Source organism: Pecten maximus, chromosome 8 (genome assembly GCF_902652985.1).
Source record: "Pecten maximus chromosome 8, xPecMax1.1, whole genome shotgun sequence".
NCBI classification, from domain to species: domain Eukaryota; kingdom Metazoa; phylum Mollusca; class Bivalvia; order Pectinida; family Pectinidae; genus Pecten; species Pecten maximus.
The window spans coordinates 14,754,386-14,781,481 of record NC_047022.1 but is presented as its reverse complement, the minus strand read 5'-3'; the positions used below and the strand labels follow the sequence as shown (position 1 = coordinate 14,781,481).

General features: G+C 37.3%; 1 protein-coding gene across 2 annotated transcripts; it reads right to left on the bottom strand.

The window, feature by feature from the left end:
* Nucleotides 1–1,742: 1,742 nt before the first annotated feature.
* LOC117333751 (zinc metalloproteinase nas-7-like) lies at nucleotides 1,743–16,777 on the bottom strand. Of its 2 annotated transcripts, XM_033893172.1 has the most exons (9): nucleotides 16,578–16,777; nucleotides 12,683–12,755; nucleotides 11,700–11,859; nucleotides 10,402–10,580; nucleotides 7,302–7,523; nucleotides 4,504–4,530; nucleotides 3,711–3,869; nucleotides 2,391–2,623; nucleotides 1,743–1,920 (listed from the first exon to the last, which is right to left on the bottom strand). In XM_033893172.1, the coding sequence occupies exons 1-9, from the start codon at nucleotides 16,629–16,631 to the stop codon at nucleotides 1,831–1,833; spliced, it is 1,197 nt and encodes a 398-aa protein (XP_033749063.1). In that variant the 5' UTR covers nucleotides 16,632–16,777; the 3' UTR covers nucleotides 1,743–1,830. The 2 variants fall into 2 exon arrangements, with proteins under 2 accessions (XP_033749063.1, XP_033749065.1); XM_033893174.1 differs by lacking the exon at nucleotides 4,504–4,530.
* Between the last annotated feature and the right edge of the window lie 10,319 nt (nucleotides 16,778–27,096).

Genomic DNA, 27,096 nt, shown 5'->3' with positions numbered 1-27,096 from the left:
AACATGAAATATTAGCGTAGCATAACCAGTAAAACAAATATAATGAGACAGTTTGACTGGAGTTTTGCTAAATAACAAAATAGAAAAAATGATATAATATTCTCATATCAATCTTCTACACAGATAAAGCAACAACAGCTTGCAGTTAAACCATACCGAATGTCATCAGCCTCCCTAACATGTTTATTTTGCATTGTGTGACAGATATGTGTTACTATTCTGAGTTAATTATCTAAGGTTTTAAGATGCACACAGACAGTCTTAAACACAATAACCTTAAAATCCACATTTAAGTAAATTAGCGTGATCGAACAGATACACATATTTCCCGCCTAGAATTATTCGTATACATGTCTCACATTCCGCCAAAAATGCAGTGTTATATACATATTAATTACATAATGGATTTGATTGTACTTAACTATAGGCATAAGCTATATTTCGAACTATTGCAGGATAAAATGACTATTGCACAGACACCCAAGATATACCTGTATACTATACAGCTGAATGTTAGTGAACGACGTTAAGTACTTTTCTACTCACCTGTATAAAACTAAAATTGCATAATCTAGAAAATTGATCGGAATCTCTGAAACAGAGCATACAAACCATGCAAAATCAGTATGTCAAATTAAAATCCTACATGTATTTGAAATATTGGCCAATCGATCAGGTAAAATCTGGAGCGACTTCAAAGTCTTGGATTATTTTGCATTGGTGAACAAGAATTAATCTAATGTTTATTGATGTTCATTCATCCACCTATTCCGACATGTCGAACACTTTTCTGTGTGTTTTAAGTGGCTGTAGCATCGCTTTAATGATGAAGCGTCCAACGTACATGTAGACGTATCTAGTAATATCCACGATGTCAAGATAACGATAACATACAGTTATCATGAACTCCACCCTTTGAATAACTAAATTGTGTTTTTTGTGTTATAGAGGTATCCTTTTAATAACAATTTATTCTATACCATGCAAAAGTTCACTTTGTTGATTGACTCTTTTCTCTTACAAATCATTACGCTACTCTATCCGCCAATCAAAAGCGACGTTATAAATGGCGACGTCATAGACTGATAGCATTACAAACAAGATTGAATTACATCTCGGAATTAAATATACAATATTTTTTTCAATATTTTTTTAAATAGTATGTATATACTTAATTTCTCTCAGTCATGCATTCAAAATTGTTATATTTACCGAAAGATTGACAGTCTTGTTACAGCTGATTTCTCATTAACACATTATACCACACTGTTATTTTGATAAATTGAAGTATATATTGACACGTTTCTTTTTGTTTTCAGTTGAACATCAATACCCGCGTCATAACGGGAGAGATATATAAGCCGTCGGCAAGAATATACTTCAGACCGGAAATTGAATTTAAAGGCCACAAACAACACAGTGTATACAAAACTGTGACATAATAATATCCCAAGGTCTTCAGTCTTTCATATGCTTAGATTAAGCAGTTCCTAAATTGATATTCACTAAAGAACTTGTCATTTATACAAGGATTTTTAAATTCGTTCTTTTTATATATATATAAAACAAAATTATAATCACTTGACTCCTGTTCTTCATTTACACTATTGATCACTCCATACCAATGCAAGCTTAATAACCTTTGATATTCCTTTCCGCAGCAGGAATTCCTTCGACTCTTTAACACTTTACAGAACATTTTGTCACACATCATACTTAAATCAAAAGGCCAAAAGCTCGACAATGTTTTAACTGTTTACTCCTGTTTAAGATACACGATACACACTAGTTAACCACACAAGGTCACTGTCTCCGGATGTGTTGTGTGTGTTATAATGATGGACATGGACTGGAGGTAACGAAGACGTCGTCCACAGCCACGGGATCTCGACTACCAGGTACGTGTGAACCTATCCACAGCTACACGAAAGACAAACGTGATACTATATCATATACCTAAATTGCAAAGCAACAATAATTGATCAATAGCTATGGTACCATCGACCTCAAATCCGTTTATATTCTGATGGATATGTATAACACATAGCTTAGACTTGGTTAAATTTTGGTTAATTATTGTCGAATGTCCTATTAAACAGCCAGAGGCCATTCAAGGACGTGCCAGGCTCTAGAGGTGAAGAAAAGCCAAAGTACCCAGAGAAAAACCACCGGCCTACTCTCAGTACCTGGCAACTGTCCCCCGTAGGTTTCGAACTCGCAACCGAGAGATGGAGGGCTAGTAGTGCTAAAGTGTCGGGACACCTTAACCAGTAGGCCACCGTAGATTAGAGTATATTTAACGTTTAATTTGTTTAAAATATGAGTCTGTATCGTTTTATAGCGTAAATTTCATTGGAAGAACAACGTTATTGTTCGTTACATAAACATACCTGCCATCTTGATGTTTCCACGTGTGTGACATTGAGTGGAGTCCAGGCCTTGCTGACGTAATGACCTTCAGCAAATATTTGATTATTTCTTTCTGTCTTCAGTCGAATACTGGAGGATGTGGAGTTCGTAGTAGAAGCAATACAGTAGTGGAGATGAATACAGTAGGTTCCCGCGGGTATATAGTTGTTTGTATAAAGCCAGGCGTCATCCAGATTTGTATACTGGTAAGTACCTATGACAATCAGTTTTAGTTTCACATTGTGAAAAAAATAAGATAAAAACAACTACAAAACCTAAAACTATGTAAAACAGTAAACATTTGGATAATTTATTAAAAACAACTGAAATATGCAATTCATACAATACAACAATGGATGTAGACTTTGATTATAAAATAATACAATACTGTAGACGCTAAGCTCACATATCCCCGTTGTAGACCATGCTTAATGATGTTGAATATTTTGTCAAACAGAGTTGAGTCATTGATAGTTTAACAAAAGCTTTAACAGTAATGCGGTTTATTTGCTATGAATGGCTTTGGATTTGAAGGAAACCTATATATACTTACACTAGGTACAGAAGCGATGTGACCTTCCCCGAGCATTTATTTCATAGATATTTATTTCTATTGTACAAAATATATATACGCAGTAGGAACATTTGAATGGTCTCCCCTGGCTCGAGAATCGTTATAGTTGTCCATGTAACTCGAACGATAATGTAATGATTGATGTACACGTCGTATTAATATGCTGTACTAATTTATATTTCAATGAAATACATTTTATCGTTTTTATTTACGTTCAGAAAAATAGAAACATTAATATCAATGTGAAGGAATTTCCGCCATGCGCTCTGTCCATGAATCAAACACTCAATCAACCAAAATCGCACGAAGCCCGAAATATTTTGATGTTCATAGTGACACATTGTCAAAAGATAATACGAACACCATTATCTAAATTATTATTATATGTATATACAGTACAATTATGACAGGTTTTTCCCATTTTTAATTTTTGGATATGAGAAAAAGTGAAAGAAGCATTACCTGTGAGTTCGAGTTTCGGACACGGTACAGATATGAAATGTGTCTTTCTTTCTCTTTGTGGTGTCATTTATAAACATTGCCTTTAAGATATGGTTTATCTTTTGCAGATTTATGTAATGTCTACTAATATCTGTGTAAGTTTTCGTGTTCCTATCTGTTTGTCGTCGTTCTTAATCCGCCCACTATTGAATTGATCCCTCGTGCAATTTTATTTGTCCCCTTTTGGTCCAACCGGATATTCTTTTTTTCCCTAGATTATACTTACCCCGTCCATTGGAATTATCCCCGATTGGTCCGTTGTATGGCATCGCTCCGGCTCGTGCCTGCCACTGATTCTGGATTTGTTGATTATGATAGTAATCATAACGTAAGTAATTAGTCAGCTCACAGCTCGATAATTGGAAGGAACAACTTACAGCGTCTTCTGTAGTAAACATAAAAAGATGATGGTAGGATTGCAATAAGATGACGTTTACATAGAATGATATATTACAATATGTTTAGCGATACGCTTGAACTGTATATTGCACACGCCGAGAAAATATGTACATCCTTCAACCGGGACGTCGCAATAAACTACGTATAATTGTCGTAAGTCTGTATTTTTTTTATTTTCACTTTGAAAATGTTTGAATTGCTTTTTCAAAATATAGTATATAAACCTGTTCTATCATATTAGCTGTAACCAATCACTGGAGACGTGCTTTTAACTTTAAACATCATACATTCAGTTTCATGAATAAACAGTAACTTCCGCTTCATTATGAGAATAACTGCTTGCGCTCTATTCTATTTTTCTTAATTGTAACGTTAATTTTAATATCAGTCTATAATCTAGAAACGAGTTAACAATTTTAAAGAATAGTGATTTTGTTTCTTACGTCCATTCGATTATTTCAAGTTAAATATATTGATTCTTATACTCAATTATTCATATTTTTGAGGGTGTTATACACTATTATTTTTGACGATCCTTTGAAATGGATAGACGGAAAAGTTTGTTGTGGACCCAGCGAGGAAACAACTGAACTGCCTTAACTAATACTAATGGAACTTACGGTACTTGTTGACTAGTGCTGTCGTATCTGTAATAAATAACAACATATATCATGTTTTACATGCCATATATAACAATTTATCATTAACATGTAATATCGTACTGTTATAACATGTTGATAAGGTCGATACATGGTTATATCGACATAAGAAAAAAATATCAACCTCGGACGCATGGTTATATCAACCGAAGAAAAGAATATCGACCGAGGACGAAGTCCGAGGTTAATATTTTTTTCGTAGGTTGATATAACCATGTATCGACCGAAATTAAAATGCTAAAATTGCTTTATTATTTTCTCGGTTTTTTTTATTATTGTTTTTTTTTTTTATTTCATTCATTTATTTTTTAATTTCATTGATTGAAAATTAAAAAAATGGAAACATTCATACAAAAAAAAAAAATTTATTTTCTTGTTTCTTTCATGTAAATATGGTAAATCGAAACATTATTTTTCAGAATAATTTGATATCGAAACTATAATTGTAAACATTTGAATGATTGAACTGTTCAGTCACACATGTTGTGTCTATGAATTTGAACTTTTTTTTGTCGTCATATACTCTTTTGGCAATTTTACCGCTGTTATTGTGGCCCTTTTGTATTGGCTGAATCCGAGTTATCCAATATAGATTCAATTTCCTCTCCACTGAGCGAGGGAGTCGTTATGTTTTCGGCCGTTTGCTTCGTCTATTTCGTAAAACGAGTGTCGCTTCGTAACTACAGTCTGTAGGTCTTGATGCACCATTCAAGCTTCGAAGTGATATACGGCGAGGATTCCCCATGGGGTCTATTTATAACCGTGCAATACACTTTTATTCCCCTTGGGGTCTATTTATAACCGTGCAATACACTTTTGTTCCCCTTGGGGGTCTATTTATAACCGTGCAATACACTTTTATTCCCTTTGGGATCTATTTATAACCGTGCAATACACTTTTATTCCCCTTGGGGTCTATTTATAACCGTGCAATACACTTTTTCCCAACTTTATTTCTTTTATCAAGTCAATATACTTTTTACAAACGTCCACGTGACACAGTTCTAACTAATCAGTGAGCACGAAAAATCAAGAAAAATAATATATAATATCAAATCATATTATTAACCTGTGATATTTATATATAGAGGTTCCCAACAAATATATTCGAATACGACACCATCATCGCCAAGTCGAATGTCACCGCGGAATATTAGACTAGTCATTATCAGATTCAATTATATGTCCTTTCTGGATTTCGTAGGTATGCTATTACTCGTTATATTGATGTTGAATGTTCATTCGGAGATTTATTCATTCAAGACACCGTGCATTTCAACAAACATTTCGGAAACCGAGCTGGAGTGTGTTAACACGAAATCTCATCAGTTTCACGAAACAAATGTTCCAAAATGATTTTTACAGTTGTGTGCTTGGGATAAATATTCGTAATAAAGGCAAATGGAATAAAAGAAAGTGTTTATTCGTTGATTTTTTTTCTGTTGGTACAACATGGGTACCGAATGACACCGAACTACATATAACGGATATAGCCACTACTGTACCAGGAAAAGGGAAGCTCTAGGCTAACAGTTGGCCTACGTTAGATACCACGACCGTTTCATTCGAATAACTACGATTAGGGACAGGGATTTAACCATTTTGTTTACATTTGTTCATTGTTTTGAAAATTCATTCATAGGCTATCGGTGTCCACTGCATATCGAGAATCAATGGGGAGGTGGGGTGTCAGTTTTGGTTCGTTAGTATCGATGCAATATCTCGCTTCCGTGCGTCGTCAATGTTATCATCATCAAATTATATTTCGTACGACTCAGTGTAATAGACATTTCCACGAGGACATCCCTCTCATCCAGTTATGCTAATGTTGACCACCGGGAAATCCACAAAATGTGTCCATGTCGATCGTTTAAAGACAGACGACAAACAAGAATAAGTGAGAGTAGTATAAAAAAGTCCATGGTGAAAGGCCAGAGGTTAGCCAATCAGGTGTGTTGGGGGTCACAAATGACCAATTGGAGGATTGGAAAGTGGTTACACACCGCGATGTGTAAACAAAAACAATAACACACTGCTTCGAATTTGATCACGTGCCATATCAGTTGTGAAACAAGCGTAGTTATGGTATAAAATGATATATCATATAATCAACCTGTGACATATGATAGTATATCATATAATCAACCTGTGATATATAATATTATATCATATAATCAACCTGTGATATATAATATTATATCATATAATTAACCTGTGATATATAATAGTATATCATATTATCAACCTGTGATATATAATATTATATCATATAATCAACCTGTGATATATAATATCATATCATATAATCAACCTGTGATATATAATAGTATATCATATTATCAACCTGTGATATATAATATTATATCATATTATCAACCTGTGATATATAATAGTATATCATATTATCAACCTGTGATATATAATATTATATCATATTATCAACCTGTGATATATAATATTATACACTAGTGCCAATATGTTCAGGAAATAGAAAACTTTGGTTGAGAGATACCAGATCAAAACTTCTGTAGTAGTATTTGAACACGTTAAAAATGTTCATGGATATTTCTTTCTATTAGATTTAAAATGTCGATATTGGAAGCATTGAACACAAAATTGTTATATATGGTTATTGGATGTTGATGTTTAATGTCATAGACATAGAGTTTAAAATCTAACAGCATACAATACTACATTGTGGGATTCTAAGTACGATACTTTACACTGTAATGAAATAACTACTTCCGTTTTTAACCTACCGTTTACACATCCATAGGCGATCTGTAGCTTCCGGACGTCATAGTCACTCATACGGTCCTTGTTACCGAGTGAAGCACGAGTCCAGTTAGACGTCATAGTGGGATGGCTGGTGTCATTGGCGTTCTGGTAGGGAGAGAAATGTGTCAGGGACTCGAAGTCGTACGGAAGACCAATCTGATCTGTCTCGGATTCATTCAACTTCTGGTACATATGCCGGTAACCTGGAACCAGAAAAAATAACACAGCGCTATTACCACCAGAACTGGAGTTATATACATTGCACCAACGGTAACGTTTTTATTCAAGCTGTATAAATAGTGAACATATCATATTTATCACTGACAAGAGATCTTGTCTTTTCTGCTTCAACAACATACATTGGCACTAGTTCACAGCCTCAACAAAGAAGAAAGTTCTCCAAAAAAAATAAATACCAATTTTAAGATATGCCTTACATCACATACAGACGATATTTTTCAAAAATCACTTAACGAATGCTAACACGAGGATAACGACAACACACGAGGACGTTAGGGGTATAGATATATAACTAGGAATATCGATATAAGTAAAAGAATGATGTCGAAAAAAAAACTATTGAAAAAAGAGGGATATAAACATTAGAAAAACTTGGGATATCAACATTTGAATAACAAGGCATATCAACAATAGAAAAACAAGGGATATCAACATTAGAAAAACGAGGGATATCAACATTAGAAAAACGAGGGATATCAAGATTAGAAAAACAAGAGATATCAACATTAGAAAAACAAGGGATATCAACATTAGAAAAACGAGGGATATCAACATTAGAAAGAAAATGGATATCAACATTAGAAAAACAAGGGATATCAACATTAGAAAAACAAGGGATATCAACATTAGAAAAATTAGTGATATCAACATTAGAAAAACAAGGGATATCAACATTAGAAAAACGAGGGATATCAATATTAGAAAAACGAGGAATATCAACATTAGAAAAACAAGGGATATCAACATTAGAAAAACTAGGGATATCAACATTAGAAAAACGAGGGATATCAAGATTAGAAAAACAAGAGATATCAACATTAGAAAAACAAGGGATATCAACATTAGAAAAACGAGGGATATCAACATTAGAAAGAAAATGGATATCAACATTAGAAAAACAAGGGATATCAACATTAGAAAAACAAGGGATATCAACATTAGAAAAATTAGTGATATCAACATTAGAAAAACAAGGGATATCAACATTAGAAAAACGAGGGATATCAACATTAGAAAGAAAATGGATATCAACATTAGAAAAACAAGGGATATCAACATTAGAAAAACAAGGGATATCAACATTAGAAAAATTAGTGATATCAACATTAGAAAAACAAGGGATATCAACATTAGAAAAACGAGGGATATCAATATTAGAAAAACGAGGAATATCAACATTAGAAAAACAAGGGATATCAACATTAGAAAAACTAGGGATATCAACATTAGAAAAACAAGGGATATTAACATTAGAAAAACTAGGGATATCAACATTAGAAAAACAAGGGATATCAACATTAGAAATAACTATGAATATGAACATTAGAAAAACGAGGGATATCAACATTAGAAAAACATGGTATATCAACATTAGAAAAAAAGGGATATCAACATTAGAAAAACAAGGGATATCAACAATAGAAAAACGAGGGATATCAACATTAGAAAAACTAGGGATATCAACATTAGAAAAACAAGGGATATCAACATTTGAAATAACTATGAATATCAACATTAGAAAAACGAGGGATATCAACATTAGAAAAACAAGGGATATCAACATTAGAAAAAGAGGGATATCAACATTAGAAAAAGAGGAATATCAACATTAGAAAAACAAGGGATATCAACATTAGAAAAACAAGGGATATCAACATTAGAAAAACGAGGGATATCAACATTAGAAAAACAAGGGATATCAACATTAGAAAAACTAGGGATATCAACATTAGAAAAACTAGGGATATCAACATTAGAAAAAACAAGGGATATCAACATTAGAAAAACGAGGGATATCAACATTAGAAAAACAAGGGATATCAACATTAGAAAAACTAGGGATATCAACATTAGAAAAACGAGGGATATCAACATTAGAAAAACGAGGGATATCAACATTAGAAAGAAAATGGATATCAACATTAAAAAAACTAGGGATATCAACATTAGAAAAACTAGGGATATCAACATTAGAAAAACAAGAGATATCAACATTAGAAAAACTAGGGATATCAACATTAGAAAAACAAGGGATGTCAACATTAGAAAAACGAGGGATATCAACATTAGAAAAACAAGGAATATCAACAATAGAAAAATTAGGGATTTCAACAATAGAAAAACGAGGGATGTCAACACTAGAAAAACAAGCGATATCAATAATAGAAAAAGCAATGGATATCGATTGACGAAAGACAAAGGATATCGATAATAGAAGAACGGGGGATATCAATATTATAAAAACAATGAATATCAATGAAAATACATAAGATATATTAATATTCGCAAAACAAGTAGTATTGATATGAAAAACAAAGGATGCCGATAATAGGAAAAACAATGGATAGCAATATTAAAAACAACAAAGCCAGATAATTCTACAGTAATTACGAAACAGGCTTTTATACAGATTTTCATTGTGTCGGCCCAGGTGGAAGCACGGGAGGGGTCTACCTGTGGGATGGGTCTACCTGTGGGAGGGGTCTACCTGTGGGATGGGTCTACCTGTGGGAGCGGTCTACCTGTGGGAGGGGTCTACCTGTGGGATGGGTCTACCTGTGGGAGGGAATCAATGTATCCAGAGGGAACCGACCTGGTCCTATGTTAGGTAAGGTTTGTTGAACCTCCGTCACCGAGGTGAAAGGCGAGGGTGTCACTCCTGCCCCGTATCCGATCATTTGGTTATGTTTTCTTTGTTTTTTCCCGCATGGGAAGAACATCAATCTATACATGTTAACATGTTGTAACATACCTTGTATGTCTGAGAGAAATAAGAAAAATAGAGAAAAGTCTGTTAGCCCATGGTACCTACCGAACACAATCTGCTACTTTGCGGCTCACCTTTGCGTATGTTGTCATAGTTGATTTTGACGTAGCTATCTCTGTCCGGACGTACGTGCTCGTAGTTCAAACCCAGTGAAAGGAGTATCATGGCCATAATACCAGACTTGTATTTACAGTCATCATCCAGAAACAGCCAATTTCTTCCTGACGTCATACCGCTATTGGCGCCACACACACTGTCTCACAGAGAACATATACGTTTGTTTTAGTGAACATATCCATGTACATTTCAATAAATACCACAAATAAATATCGTTATTTATAGAAAAAAAAAAACCAATACCAGTAATCCTAGTCAAAACAATTACCACTTATAAGATAGCATGAGATATATCGACTTAGAAGTTTTAATTACACGGATTATTTGTCCATGTAAGTATGACTATTTCTGCACCATGGTGTGGAACAAGTAACATAACACCATGTTTAAGTTACATGCATCTTTTTAACGGCTGTATTTTTCTGCAAAAAAAAAAAAAAAAAAAACAGAATAAATTAGTTGACAAATACAACGAGAATACCGAAATGTTATCAAACATGTATTTAGAAACAAAATAAGAAAAACAACGGACACAACATACCAGATGAGAGACCTGCATTTCTTAAATGTGCCCGCCTTAAAGGCAGATGTCAATAAAAGTTTGATGTCAGTAAAGTCAATACATCGAAGATATGTTAGGGAGAATACGCCAGTCCTCGTATCCAGTGAATATGTTTTTTCAATTTCTAATTGTAAAATCGGACCACTCATCGTCCCTGATTTTAACATCTGCCACTCATCGTCCCTGATTTTAACATCTGCTACTCATCGTCCCTGCTTTTAACATCTACTACTTATCGTCCCTGATTTTAACATCTACAATTACCACTCATCGTCCCTGATTTTATCATCTACCACTCATCGTCCCTGATTTTAACATCTACCACTTATCGTCCCTGATTTTAACTTCTACAATTACCACTCATCGTCGCTGATTTTAAAATCTTCCACTTATCGTCCCTGATTTTAACATCTACCACTCATCGTCCCAGATTTTAACATCTACCACTTATCGTCCCTGATTTTAACATCTACCACTCATCGTCCCTGATTTTAACATCTACCACTTATCGTCCCTGATTTTAAAATCTACCAGTCATCGTCCCTGATTTTAACATCTACCACTCATCGTCCCTGATTTTAACATCTACCACATAACTTCCCTTATTTTAACATCTACTACTAATCGTCCCTGATTTTATCATCTTCCCTGATTTGAACATCTTTTGACACATGTTTGAGTGAAAACAATTACCCGTTATCACCGACTTGGAAGTACAGGTATGAAGGCACCGACTCCGTATCTGCAGACCTCCAAAACCTCAGACATGGCTCTGAGCCTGTTGGCACATTACCATTTACTATTTCCTCTATCTCCGAAATAGCCGACCTGATCCTGTCCGCCAATTGATCGTCTGTATCAAAACATTGTCAAAGATACATATATTTGCGTTATTAGGCAATTCCACATCCAAAACTATATGTAGACATTTATTTTGACCGTTTTGAATTTCTGTATTCGCCTCCCCGGTATCAACAATTTTCTTTTTAGGCTTACTACATTTAATTCAATTGTGTGTGTCTTCCCTTTCACAAGGTCATGCAGTAACATCCATGGAAATGGGGCTAATGAGAACTCTTGTAACGGTCTTTCCAATTTTTTGGCAAACACAATTTGTGATTACCCCAAAAAAATGCCAAATGAAAGACAATAAGTATCTGAAGGTAGAAACATATCATTCTATGGTTTTTAATATGAGCCTTTCCTTCTTAAGGAATCAACGCCAAAAGATAACAGATCAAATACAGTGAAACCTGACTTTACCGACCACTGAATATAACATCTGTCCATATCCAACAATACGGCGTCATACTTAACTGTCATTACCGAAACTGCTTTAACCGACACACTGTCATATCCGACATATATATTAGGTCACATGCGATGTCGGTAAAATCAGGTTTTCACTGTAGTAATATAAATTTTCTATATTTAAACTTTATTTATTTTACAACAATTGCGACACAAGCTATATTAACTTATAATAATCACGCCTGTTGGCCCGAATGGAAGCGCCCGGGGAATATCCACGTGGTCGGGCAGGTGACCCCATACCTTTTCACGTCCGATCGGGGAGTCGAACCCCGGTCGCCTAAATGTATGTGAAAAGCAAGTGTGTTACCTCTTTGCCACCCCACCATCTAATTTTCTACAAAACAGTCATTTCATTTACATACTTATCAAGTTACTGAATCTATAGGGAACTTCTCCTCTTGGCCAGCGTTTTGCTAGATGTACAAATCGTCTTTCCTGTAAAGAAAATACGACATTGTCTACAAAACAGAAAGAACAAAATTACCTATTAGATACTGTCAAATCATCAATAAAGGACGTATTTGGAATAATGCCAAAACCAGTTTTACTTTTCAAGATTATACAGCGGACGAATCGCCTAATTGAAGCTTCCAATATTACTTAATTAACATACAAATCGCTATATTTATTTTTATCCAATCCCCAAATGACATGAGTTTACGGAGTGTATTAAAGAAGGACTGAATCGTGCGTGCCAATCGTCCGTGTCAGTCGTCCGTGCCAGTCGTCTGGCCAGTCGTCCGGCCAGTTGTCCGTGACAGTCGTCCGGCCAGTTGTCCGTGTCAGTCGTCCGGCCAGTCGTCCGTGTCAGTCGTCCGGACAGTTGTCCGTGTCAGTCGTCCGGCCAGTTGTCCTTGTCAGTCGTCCGGCCAGTTGTCCGTATCGGTCGTCAGTGCCAGTCGTCCGGTCAGTTGTCCGTGTCAGTCGTCCGGCCAGTCGTCCGTCCGGTCGTCAGTGCCAGTCGTCCGGCCAGTCGTCCGTCCGGTCGTCAGTGCCAGTCGTCCGTCCGGTCGTCAGTACCAGTCGTCCGGCCAGTCGTCCGTCCGGTCGTCAGTGCCAGTCGTCCGTCCGGTCGTCCGTGTCATTCGTCCGGCCAGTCGTCCGTCCGGTCGTCAGTGCCAGTCGTCCGGCCAGTCGTCCGTCCGGTCGTCAGTGCCAGTCGTCCGTCCGGTCGTCAGTGCCAGTCGTCCGGCCAGTCGTCCGGCCAGTCGTCCGATCACAGACCAAACCGTTGAACTGAGCTCTACCAAAAGTTTCACTCATGTAGAACTAGTGTCTTTGTTTCGCTATTGACAAAGTTCAATCGCGGTGGGTGCTCTAACCATGAATCAGTAACATATCTGATATACGTGATGATTTCGACATTCTATCATGAACATACTTTTTTCCTTGATGCAGAACATATGATACAAGTGTTCATTGTATTTAAAGGGGCATTCCGTCTCCAAAGGTATAGAGCGGAAAAAATAATGACACACCAAAACCGCTGACACTTCTTTTTAAAAAGTGTTGGAAAATATCAATAATGATAAAGCAGACAAAAAATATAACCGTTTTCTGTGTAAAACATCCGAAAATCGAGATGCTATGAAAGCTGTCTTGAATATTCCCACGTTTCATCTTCGGTGGATATTTGCATATCACGTGATAGAATCCACTTCCGGAAACAACATCAACATGGTGAGCGAGGTAAGTTGATACTTGGGTTTGTGGGAATTATAATAGTTTAGCGAGTTTTTTTTTTAGTTTTTTTTATGGCATCAATGTAGCATAACATGTTACTAAGAACAAGGATAACAATGCCGACATTACCAATAGCGTAAGATGTATAATATCGCATGATTGCTCCAAATAAAACCCGTCTTTCGGGAACAGGCCCCCGACGGGGATTTTATTTACATAAAAATGATCGAACGGGCTCTGGTCAGTGTAGGCGTGTGTCCATTTTTTTTTTTTTTTTTTATAAAAGCGTATAGCTTTGAGGCAAGTGAAATATGTGATAGACGTTATCACCATGCCTCGATGCTCACCAGACGGCAAATATGCAACTAAAAGTTGACATTACACCGCCGTGAACGTAGAACGAATATTCATACCGTGCCTGCCTTGTCCGTCCGTCTTATTTCGTAGTTCTTACCCATCAAAAATATCCTTATCCCAAATATTGTATAGGGATTTTCCTGACACAAACTGGTTTTTTTCCTTCTTGATCCTTCATTATAGGCCTATTAGATTATTTGAACTATTTTACATGTACTAATCAAAATAGTAGAAACCGATAATTATGTAGTTATTTTCTTTGTATGCCCGAATTATTGTTCGCCGAGGAAGAATTATTTTCCTAAGACGGGGAGTTTTATAAAATAATAATTTATTTTTATTTTTTTTTAAACTCTTTGGATTCGACACCAGTGGTCGTAATTACGTCAAAGTTTATAACTTTAAGCAGTTAGGGAAAATTACCAAATTTCAAAAATTTTCATTTTTTTCACAATTTTATTATTTCCGATTTTCCGTATCCAGGTGGGGCTTAAAGGATTAATTTTAATATATTTTGATGGTATGGAGGTATAACACACAACAATGAAGAGAAAAGATGAGAGTACGCATGTGTTATAACTCCATAACATGAAAAACATATCCAAGTTAATCCCCTTACAAATCGTTATGTTGCTCCATCCGCCAATCAAAATCGACGTTATAAACGGCGAAATTATTTTTTACGTTATTGATTGAAAACAAATTTCTAAGCCAATGAAACTTGCTTGTTACAAACAAGATTAGATTATATGAACAATTATTTGAAATATTTCGATATACAATGTATATAACACATGAATCATTCAAACACAGAATACAATAAAGAAGCGATCCGGGAATCACACATAACTCGAAGTTGACATAATGATATTAAACAACTGACAAAACAGAACACGTAGGGGACACCCACCAAGGGTTGTAGGGGACGACCACCAAGGGTTGTAGGGGATACCCACCAAGGGTTATAGGGGACACCCACCAAGGGTTGTAGGGGACACCCACCAAGGGTTGTAGGGGACACCAACAAGGGTTGTAGGGTACACCCACCAAGGGTTGTAGGGGACGACCACCAAGGGTTGTAGGGGACGACCACCAAGGGTTGTAGGGGACACCCACCAAGGGTTGTAGGTGACGACCACAAAAAGGGATATAGGGGAGGACCCACCAAGGGTTATAGGGACACCACCAAGGGTTGTAGGGGAACCACACAAGGTTGTAGGGAACCCACCAAGGGTTGTAGGGACCGGGTGTAACACACCAAGGTTTGTAGGGACACCCACCAAGGGTTGTAGGGTGCACCCACCAAGGGTTGTAGGGGACACCCACCAAGGGTTGTAGGGGACACCAACCAAGGGTTGTAGGGTACACCCACCAAGGGTTGTAGGAGATACCCACCAAGGCATGTAGGGGACATCCACCAAAGCATGTAGGGGATACCCACCAAGGGTTGTAGGGTACACCCATCCAAGGGTTGTAGGGTACACCCACCAAGGGTTGTAGGGGACACCCACCAAGGGTTGTAGGGTTCACCCAACAAAGGTTGTAGGGGACACCCACCAAGGCATGTAGGGGACATCCAGCAAAGCATGTAGGGGATACCCACCAAGGGTTGTAGGGTACACCCACCAAGGCATGTAGGGGACGACCATCAAGGCAAAATGCTGTCTCAGACACGTGCTTAGTATAAAGCCATTGTATATGAACTTAGTAAAAACTATTAGACATAAATTTAGTATAAACTAGTAGACACGAATTTAGTATAAACCATTATACTCGAAATATATGTAAGTTATCATATACGAAATAGTATAAACCATAAGTCACGATCTTAGTATAAACCATTAGACACGAGTTTAGTATAAACCATTAGACACGAGTTTAGTATAAACCATTAGACACGAGTTTAGTATAAACCATTAGTCACGATCTTAGCATAAACCATTATACATGAATTTAGTATAAACCATTAGACACGATCTTATTTTAAACCATTAGACACAAACTGAGTATTAACCATTAGACACGATCTTTGTATAAACCATTAAACACAATGTTCGTACCATTTGACACGGCTGCCATTCACGACTGTGAACCATTTGACACTAACTTAGTAGGGAGAGACCTTATACATGCATTAGCCTATTGCCCGATACCTATTGAATTCATTCAACAAAATCTTTGTGAAATTAAACTTAAACCCCTATTGCTACGACTTACATGGTCTCCTAATGTTCCTGTCACCAAAATAACTACAAGTAATGTTCCGAACATGGTGTCCCGCGGCCAGGAGTGTGTTAGTCAAGGCAGCAAGAGGTTTTGGTAAAGGGATGGTCGCAAGCCCAGAGTCCTTTCCAGGAATATCACGCAGATATCTTTTTCTTGACACGAGTGAACAGACAGTCTGTTCTAAAAGGCTAAAACTGATTACGTCATCCTTTCTTTATAACATTGTTTTATCTCCTGCAGAACGTTGTCCAGTGAAATTGTCCCTTTATCACAGATAAGGGCGCCTCTAATTCTTTACCTTACATATACTCTATATTGACTAGAAGAAATAACAGTAAATTCAACGTTTTTATTCATGTTTTTATCAGAAAATGCCTTTCAATTTCAACGAATGTCAGAACATGCAAAGGACAGGATAAAACAAAAACAAAAATTAAAGCAAATCGAATACGGGGGTTGATTGATATGTTGTGAGCCTCGTATTAAAGGAGGTACTCAGTGATGTTATTTTAAAGTCCTACTATTCTCTGACTATAAGCGGTCATGTACCTAAGAACTGGTCTCATTTGGTTAGTTTATATCGACGAGGTAGCACTCTAGTAAGGGTTAGGGTTAGGGTGAAAGAGTCATTGCCATGGCTGTCATTCACGATTGTGGCTTTAAATTGATTGAGCATCCGCCTTGTTCACCTGATCTCCCTCCATCAGACTTTCATCTATTTCCAAAACTGAAAACAGCTATTTCAGGCACCCTAACCCTAACATGCAGTGGGTGACTTTGTGAACAGCCAAGAAAAGGAGTTCTATAAAAGTGGCTTTGAGGCCTTTAGATACCACTTGTTAAAGTGTATAGATACTGAAGGGGATTATATTGAAGGACATATGTCCGGCAATATTCTAATCTTTCAGTATGAGACTCAAAACTTATCAATCGGCCCTCGTAGCAATCAACCAACAGGTGTTAGACCCGGAAGTAACCCGCTAGATAGTGTTACCTTATCTTATTAAGAGTTCACATCGTTCAAGGATACCTGTTCATTACACAATACTATGAGAGATAAATGACCATGCTAGTATGATTCAGGTATTATTAGTTTATCAATACATAACACTTTAACACTTTGCATGCAAACTGTTGTATTTGGTGACATCAACTTGTTGATAGGTAGCGCCTATTTAAAACAAGAATACGCAAACAGGTACCAGAACAGAAAGAGTGTGTCGCACTGTCGTAGAATTGTCCAATCTTATTATAATTTTCAAATATGCTTTGATATAAGGTAAAACTTCACGTGAAGAATCGATATTTCAGAGAAAATTTCACGTGTAATACCTCGATCTCTGGGGATATTTCACGTGTAATACCGTGATCTCTGAAGATATTTCACGTGTAATACCGTGATCTCTAAGGACATTTCACGTGTAATACCGTGATCTCCGTGTAATACCTCGATCTCTGAGGACATTTCACGTGTAATACCGTGATCTCTGAGGACATTTCACGTGTAATACCGTGATCTCTGAGGACATTTCACGTGTAATACCGTGATATCTGAGGACATTTCACGTGTAATACCGTGATCTCTGGGGACATTTCACGTGTAATACCGTGATCTCTGAGGACATTTCACGTGTAATACCGTGATCTCTGAGGACATTTCATGTGTAATACCGTGATCTCTGAGGACATTTCATGTGTAATACCGTGTTCTCTGGGGATATTTCATGTGTAATACCGTGATCTCTGAGGACATTTCACGTGTAATACCGTGATCTCTGAGGACATTTCATGTGTAATACCGTGATCTCTGAGGACATTTCACGTGTAATACCGTGATCTCTAAGGACATTTCACATGTAATACCGTGATCTCTGAGGACATTTCACGTGTAATACCGTGATCTCTGAGGACATTTCACGTGTAATACCGTGATCTCTGAGGAAATTTCACGTGTAATACCGTGATCTCTGGGGACATTTCATATGTAATACCGTGATCTCTGGGGACATTTCATATGTAATACCGTGATCTCTGGGGACATTTCATGTGTAATACCGTGATTTCTGAGGACATTTCACGTGTAATACCGTGATCTCTGAGGACATTCCACGTGTAATACCGTGATCTCTGAAGACATTTCACGTGTAATAGCGTGATCTCTGAAGACATTTCATGTGTAATACCGTCTCTAAGGACATTCCACGTGTAATACCGTGATCTCTGGGGACATTCCACGTGTAATACCGTGATCTCTGGGGACATTTCATGTGTAATACCGTGATCTCTGAGGATATTTCACGTGTAATACCGTGATCTCTGAGGATACTTCACGTGTAATACCGTGATCTCTTAGGACATTACACGTGTAATACCGTGATCTCTGAGGACATTTTATGTGTAATACCGTGATCTCTGAGGACATTTCATGTGTAATACCGTCTCTAAGGACATTCCACGTGTAATACCGTGATCTCTGGGGATATTCCACGTGTAATACCGTGATCTCTGGGGACATTTCACGTGTAATACCGTGATCTCTGAGGATATTTCACGTGTAATACCGTGATCTCTGGGGACATTTCATGTGTAATGCCGTGATCTCTGAGGACATTTCACGTGTAATACCGTGATCTCTGAGGACATTTCACGTGTAATACCGTGATCTCTGGGGACATTTCATGTGTAATACCGTGATCTTTGGGGACATTTCACGTGTAATACCGTGATCTCTGAGGACATTTCACGTGTAATACCGTGATCTCTGGGGACATTTCACGTGTAATACCGTGATCTCTGGGGACATTTCACGTGTAATACCGTGATCTCTGAGGACATTTCATGTGTAATACCGTGATCTCTGAGGACATTTCATGTGTAATACCGTGATCTCTGAGGACATTTCATGTGTAATACCGTGATCTCTGAGGGACATTTCATCTGTAATACCGTGATCTCTGGGGACATTTCACGTGTAATACCGTGATCTCTGAGGACATTTAATGTGTAATACCGCGATCTCTGAGGACATTTCACGTGTAATACCGTGATCTCTAGGGACATTTCACGTGTAATATCGTGATCTCTGAGGACATTTCTCGTGTAATACCGTAATATCTGGGGACATTTCACGTGTAATACCGTGATCTCTGAGGACATTTCATGTGTAATACCGTGATTTCTAAGGACATTTCACGTGTAATACCGTGATCTCTGGGGACATTTCACGTGTAATACCGTGATCTCTGAGGACATTTCACGTGTAATACCGTGATCTCTGGGGACATTTCATGTGTAATACCGTGATTTCTGAGGACATTTCATGTGTAATACCGTGATTTCTAAGGACATTTCATGTGTAATACCGTGATCTCTGGGGACATTTCACATGTAATACCGTGATCTCTGGGGACATTTCATGTGTAATACCGTGATTTCTGAGGACATTTCATGTGTAATACCGTGATTTCTAAGGACATTTCATGTGTAATACCGTGATCTCTGGGGACATTTCACATGTAATACCGTGATCTCTGGGGACATTTCACATGTAATACCGTGATCTCTGGGGACATTGCACGTGTAATACCGTAATATCCTGGGAGCATCTACCGTGTTATTCATTGACTGTGATCTTGAAGGGGCATTTCACACGTAACACCGCAATATTATGATCTCGAGGGAGCATGTCACACGTTACGCCGTGAGAATGTAGCTATTTTTTGTGATCTCGGGGGACATTTTTTATATGATTTGCATGTGACTTGATAATTATTACGCAATCTTTTATCTCGGGTTTCCTTTATATCAAACTTCTCAAAATTGACAGCAAAAAGGTTCGCTCGCGTCAGAACTAGGCTCCACAATCTCAAAGACAGACTACATCGGCGATCAATTTTATATGTTTCTACTTAAGAGTAGCACTGGACTTTTTGATTACCTATATATATTCTTAAACATACATCAACCGGGCAGCCAGAAGTCTGAAATGTCTTTCGGCCTTTCACAAGAGATAGGCATACAAATGCTGACTTCGCGTTTAAAACTAAACTGTATTCATGAATATGCAAATGAGTGGCTTACATGGACTTTATAGTAGTAGTATGTTTAAACCCCGTCAGATTGGCCGAGTTGTTGAGGTCTGCGTTTCCTATCGCATAGCGCTGGTCACTTGTCAGACGAACTGGTCACAGTAATCCTGTCCGTATGGATACAATTCTGCGCGCATGTACTTAAAACGAGTAATTGGAAAACAGACCCCGATAGAACAAAGAGTCTGACTACTGGTATCGAACCATGGTCCACTACTGTGTCCAGCGACCCAGCCAACCCGATTTTATTGTGTAGGGAAAATGACCGACAGTTGTGGTCAGACAATTAGATATATATTAATGGAAATAATATCTGCGATTTGTAAGGATTACTATAGAGCGTTCATAACAAATAGATGAATAATTGTTTTCTTTGTTTCACTGAGTATGAAATGAATATATTGGATCATTTGTAATCCATCTTAGGACAAACAGGCTATTTATATTCATCGAATCAGAGATGTTATCGAACAGACTGCAAAAACCGGAATCTGTGTCAGTGCGAACAGATCCCCCGGTATTGACATCAAGCGTCCAGGTGACAATGACAACCGAAAACTGAATCAATGTGAGTTTGTTATCTTGGGTGGGAATAGGTCATCTCATTCACCAATTCAAACTACAAACGTACTTAGCGAACGATTCACCTGTTTGAAATGCATATGCCTTTCAAGTATAGGTTTTCCCGTCTTGAAATAACATTTGAAATACTATTCGTATGTGCTTATTATCAATCATGTGTAAATTTGCAAATTACACCTCCGACAGAGTGTAATAAATTGTTATTATTTTGACAATAAATGACATTTAGTCGATATAGGTATGCCATTTAAGACCTACAAATGACAAAAAATAAGTTTATAACGTCAAAAGTTGTCGTAATAAAGGCAAAAAGTTACGAACTTTTGAATACCCTTGGTTATGAAAGAAAACATTACAATCTCCTTTGCATGCTTTGGTTTTTTTGGTTTGTTTTGTTTAACGTCCTATTAACAGCCGGGGTCATACACGTGACGTTGATCGCAGTGCATTCTGGGAGATATTTACATACAGAAGAAAACAAGTATAGTAGACCCCAGGTGGGCAGATACTGCCTGTTGCCTATCATAACTGCAAACTTAGAATGCCGAGGATTTAACGCAAAAAAAGAAAATAAAAGCAAAGTAAACATTTCAATATTATCCGTCACAAAAAAATCGCGATCCTCAGCATGCTGCCAACAACGAGCTGAAAAAAAAAACTTTCTTTGCGTTACCCCGTTTGGCCCCATTTCGCTGGATCGATACAGATGTGATTTATCAATAAGTTTAAGCTAGTGACCGATAAATAGTCGATCTGCAATCAATACGTATCAAGAAAGAAATCTTAACCATGATTCAATCGCATCATATATATGCTTACAGGTTTTTTTTTCAGTAAAGATGACAACAGACCGAACGTTACACTACGTACGTGTGTACGTTACACACTTGCCTCTCCAACAAAAACTGTGTTCCCCGCATGTGATCCGATTCCATTGTCTTTATATATATATATATATATATATATATATAATTGCACCTGCCTTTGCAGTCTCCGATTGAAATTCTTCCATTGTATCCGTTTCTTAATATAATTTACGCCTAACTCCTTCGTTTCTAGAGATAATGTTTTCCTGTTTGTTTCAACGTCGTCAATGCCATATTCTCATATTGAGAATCAATAATCACAATAAAACTACCAAAATACACTAAATCTAAAACGTCAATATTCCAATCAGTCAATAGACAGGCAGTAAACGTCCCCTGGTCTGAATCATCATGAACACTCGAAACCTTTTTCTAAACCTTTTTCTAAACACATATATCATGGATATCGTAATATTAGGAACAGATAATTATATAACTCAATATCAATAAATTGCGATATACATGTATGTATATACTGTAATACCTATTACTTCTCTCTACATTCATTGGTCTTTCTGACGCCTCCTTACTAAAGTGTACGTTTACATATATGTGTATGTTAATTGTAATTATGTATTGTGTCATGCTACATTACATTGTATTGTGTCTATATTACATTGTATTGTGTCTATATTACATTGTATTGTGTCTATATTACATTGTATTGTGTCTATATTACATTGTATTGTGTCTATATTACATTGTATTGTGTCATACTATATTACATTGTATTGTGTCTATATTACATTGTATTGTGTCTATATTACATTGTATTGTGTCTATATTACATTGTATTGTGTCTATATTACATTGTATTGTGTCTATATTACATTGTATTGTGTCTATATTACATTGTATTGTTTTGTAATATCTTCTCTCTGATGTGTTGAAAAACACAAACAAATAAAATAATCTGAATCTGAATCTTGACACTGCCTCACGTTTGTTTGTTGGAGGCCATTGGTTGTTACGGAAAAGACACCCTAACTGGACTGCCCAGTGCCAGTATGTGGCCAGGAGAGCTGTCATGCCTATGTACCTTCAACATCAAATTCCAGATAAATGTCATCTTCAGTGGCGTAGGAAGTCGTCAAAAAGTGGGGGGGCAAACATTTTTTAACCTTAAATTTTACGCACTAAACAAATCGTATGCCATCTCCGCAAAATTAGCCAATAATTGTCATTTCAACATCCCATGATAATTTTGATAATTTATGTAGTATAAAATAAGTTATTTACGCGATTCAGGATATATTATTTATGGCAAAACATGAATCACCAGGCCCGGCCAGGATTTTCGAAAGGGCAAGGGGTCCAGCAATTTAGTAATAATGCGAGCGCCGTAGGCGCGAGACGATTTTTTTTGCCTTTTTTTTTTTTTTTTTACGAGGGGTCTGAGGGGCCGCCCAGCGGGTCCATGGCAGCGCCCTGATAGCGGGTTCAATGGGGTGTAAGCCCTCCGCGGAAAATGAATATAGCACATTTCCAATAATTCGGGATCAGGCGTGGGTCCAGGAGTTTTCGAAAGGGGGGTCCAGATATTAAGTGATCATGCGAGCGCCGTAGGCGCGAACCGATTTCCCCCCCCCCCCCCCCCCCCCTTTCTGCGAGAGGTCTGGGGGCCGCCCAGCGGATCTGCAATCGAAAGGGGGGGGCAGTAATTTAGTGATAAAGCGAGCGCCGTAGGCGCGAGACGAAATTTTTGTATTTCCTCGTACCTGTCGGTAATTAGTATCACTCTATTTACGTTAAAACCGCGCAATCTTATTCATGTTGTGTTTCTGTCTTGTTCTCATTATAAACTCAATGAACTTCACAAATTATCATCAACTTATTGAATCTATGTGATGAAGTTAAGCAAAATTTCGTATTAAGATACAAATATTGACTTACCAGGCTATTGCAGACGACCGACACACAGGTCTGAGGATTGATATACTAGTATAAAAGTCGGAATGTTCCGGATGTACAAGATAAAGTTTTTATCGTTGCCTTCAAGAAAACATTATCGGTTCGAAAATATACAGATATTTATCGAAATGAATAAATAAATTCGTGTTTTTTCCCTTTTTCTAGATTTTGGATGTCAAAAAGTGGGGGGGCAAAAAGATACGTTTGCCCCCGCCCCCCCCTACCCCCCCCCCCCCCCCCCCCCCACCCCCCCCCCCCTGTAAAAAGTGGGGGGGGGGGGGGGGGGCAATTGCCCCCCCCCCTGCCCCCCTGCTTCCTACGCCACTGATCTTATAGTTGCCCTTTAGTTACCCCATGCAAGAAGTAGTTAAACTAAAATTACCTTACTTTTATTGATAAGACATTAAACAATAATCCGTAGTTTGGGTAGGCACGAATATTACTATAAAGAAACGGGGAAAATCACAGTAACGGTATTGAAGTCATTGTCAATGGCCTACTTCGAGCATCAACTATTTACTGTAGCCAGGCTCTTTCGTCTAATGTGATGACAGATGCGTATAAATATCAACCAATTACTGCCGTGCTTCCACATGGTATAGTTAAACTGAAATGACCTCATTTTTTTTATTGATATGTCATTAACCGTAATCCGTAGTTTGGGTAGGCATAAATATTACTATCAAGAAACGGGGAAAATCACAGTAACTGAATTGAAGTCATTGTCAATGGCCTACTTCGAGAGGCAAGTATTTACTATAGCCAGGCTCTTCCCTCTAATGTGATGACATATGCGTATAAATAAAAACCAATTACTTCCGTGCTTCCACATGGTAACACACGTGGAAAATAAGTCTCGCTGCTGTCAGCCATAGCAAATAAGTGGTTTAGCAAAAAATTACTAGATATGCTCATCGCAACTTCTTGTTTCTCTACGCGTGCGCATCACATGTAACCAAGATGAGTTCACTTCTACAATAATTACTTGGTCATACATAGTCAATAAAGTAGACGGCCGAAGTAGGCCGATGACGTAAATAAAGATCGAGGTAAGCAACAAATGCAGTATTGTTAAACACAGAAAGGGACACATAACATACACTGTACTAGTTTTTGGCGCGTTAAGTTCTAGCAACCCTACTTTATACATTTGCCAATCAGTTTTAGAGACAGCGCAATTATAATATAACATCCCTCTTTACAGTATACTTAAGCATTGAACTGTTACTAAATGGTAGTATACAGTCGATATGAATACAATTTGGGTGACAGATAAATAGGGTTAGGGCGACATGAAATATTCATCTGTCACCCAAATTGTATTCATATCGACTGTATACTACCATTTGGTAACAGTTCAATGCTTATATTTACATTCATAAAGATTTTTTTATTTACTGTATGTTATGACGCGTTTAAATTTGCCGCTTACACTACCACTGACGTCATCAAGTTCAAATACCGGAACAGCCGAAATTTCCAGAAGGAATCATATAGTCCCTCGTGTCGTTATTATAAGCAAACACATTGAATGGTTTTGCACAAATTTGGCTTTATTTTCTATTTCATATACGTTTGAAGATATCGACAAATTATTCAAAATTGCAGAATTTCTTATTGTTTAAAATCCAAAGCCGTTTTTCGGCGCAATGCTATACGGTTACTATTTTGAAGTGATGCGGCTTTGAACGGGTATTGCACAGGACAGACTCGATTCCTCGGAAACACTAAGTTTCTATCGACTGGATTCACGTTATTTTCAGAAGAATATCAGTTCTTAAATTCTTAATGAAAGTCGCATTGACAGTAGGTGAAAACGATTTCAAGGATATTTCGTTCGAAACAGATCCCAGTCAATGAGTCTAACCGGTCACATATTAACAGACGATTTTCAACTTTACAGGGGCGCGATTTTGCAAGGTAGGCCTTTGACATCAGTGAATAACCACAAAACTAAAATCCAATATACATACACAACCGGAAACAATGTCGAAACTCCCGAATTTTTACAAGATTTTTTTTTTTTCTATAAATACTGGATTTTTTATGTCGTCGTGTCCTACATTTCTGCAAATTCGGAAACGAGCCCCTGTGAGTGTGACGACATTAACAATTTGATAATTCCTAGATCAAGAACGGCGCTTATAGTTGTTTTGAGTTGACTACACTTTGTTTTAATTATAAAATATTACTCTCATAACTTGTGAAGTTCCATTAATTTTTTTGTTGTGGATTATAAATGCTAGCATTCGAAATCTCCTGGTCAAAAGTAACTGGCGGCCATTGTTTTGACCAGCAACACCTTGGGCTGTATTCCTACTCTGACCGAATCACTGTAAATTGTAGTATACAGTCTCATGAATACAATTTGGTTTACTATTAATACTAACGACATACAGGCAAATGCAACACAGAATGTAAATATATTTACATAAGATCGACTTGATGAATTTGTTTACAACGGCATATGTAAATATTAGATCAGAAAATATCATTGGTTACATTTTACGTATTTGATTTCCTCGTGAACATACAATGTACATGTTATACGTGTTTTATTTAACGCGAGTTATCCTAACAAACGCTCAATCACTACACACTATTCAAACCGATCTAATCGAGATTTGATAGTATAATATAACCTTAGTCATTTTGAAAAGCAACGGCAATAAATAGTATGCTCGTTGTCAAACATTCATGGTAAATCTCCACAAATCATTGTTTCTCTACATGACCCTAGGGCAGCACGTGAGTTCCTGATCTTTCGGATTTAACACTTGAATTACGAATCATCACCCCGCGCACACCCGTTATCACTTGTATGGGAAGATAATACCTGATTCGTATCGTGTCCGGAGCTGACCGCTGACCAGTAACTGGTCTGATTACCATATTGAATGTTGTTGTGGTGTCCTTGAATGACCTTACTATCACGTCCATTGTGTTTTCCACATTTTATGTACGGTGCAATAAATTCTGACACAAAACAATATTGGGCTGACAATTAGTTCGGGTATCTGAAATTGGCATCAGTGTAAACACCGCGTTATTGCGATTAGGACA

Coding starts and splice junctions, on each gene's coding strand:
- LOC117333751 (XM_033893172.1), bottom strand. CDS start 16,631: ATGTTCGGAACATTACTTGTAGTTATTTTGGTGACAGGAACATTAGGA. Junction 12,756..16,577: donor CAGGAACATTAGGAGACCAT/GTAAGTCGTAGC, acceptor TTTTCTTTACAG/GAAAGACGATTTGTACATCT. Junction 1,921..2,390: donor TGGAAACATCAAGATGGCAG/GTATGTTTATGT, acceptor TCTTTCGTGTAG/CTGTGGATAGGTTCACACGT.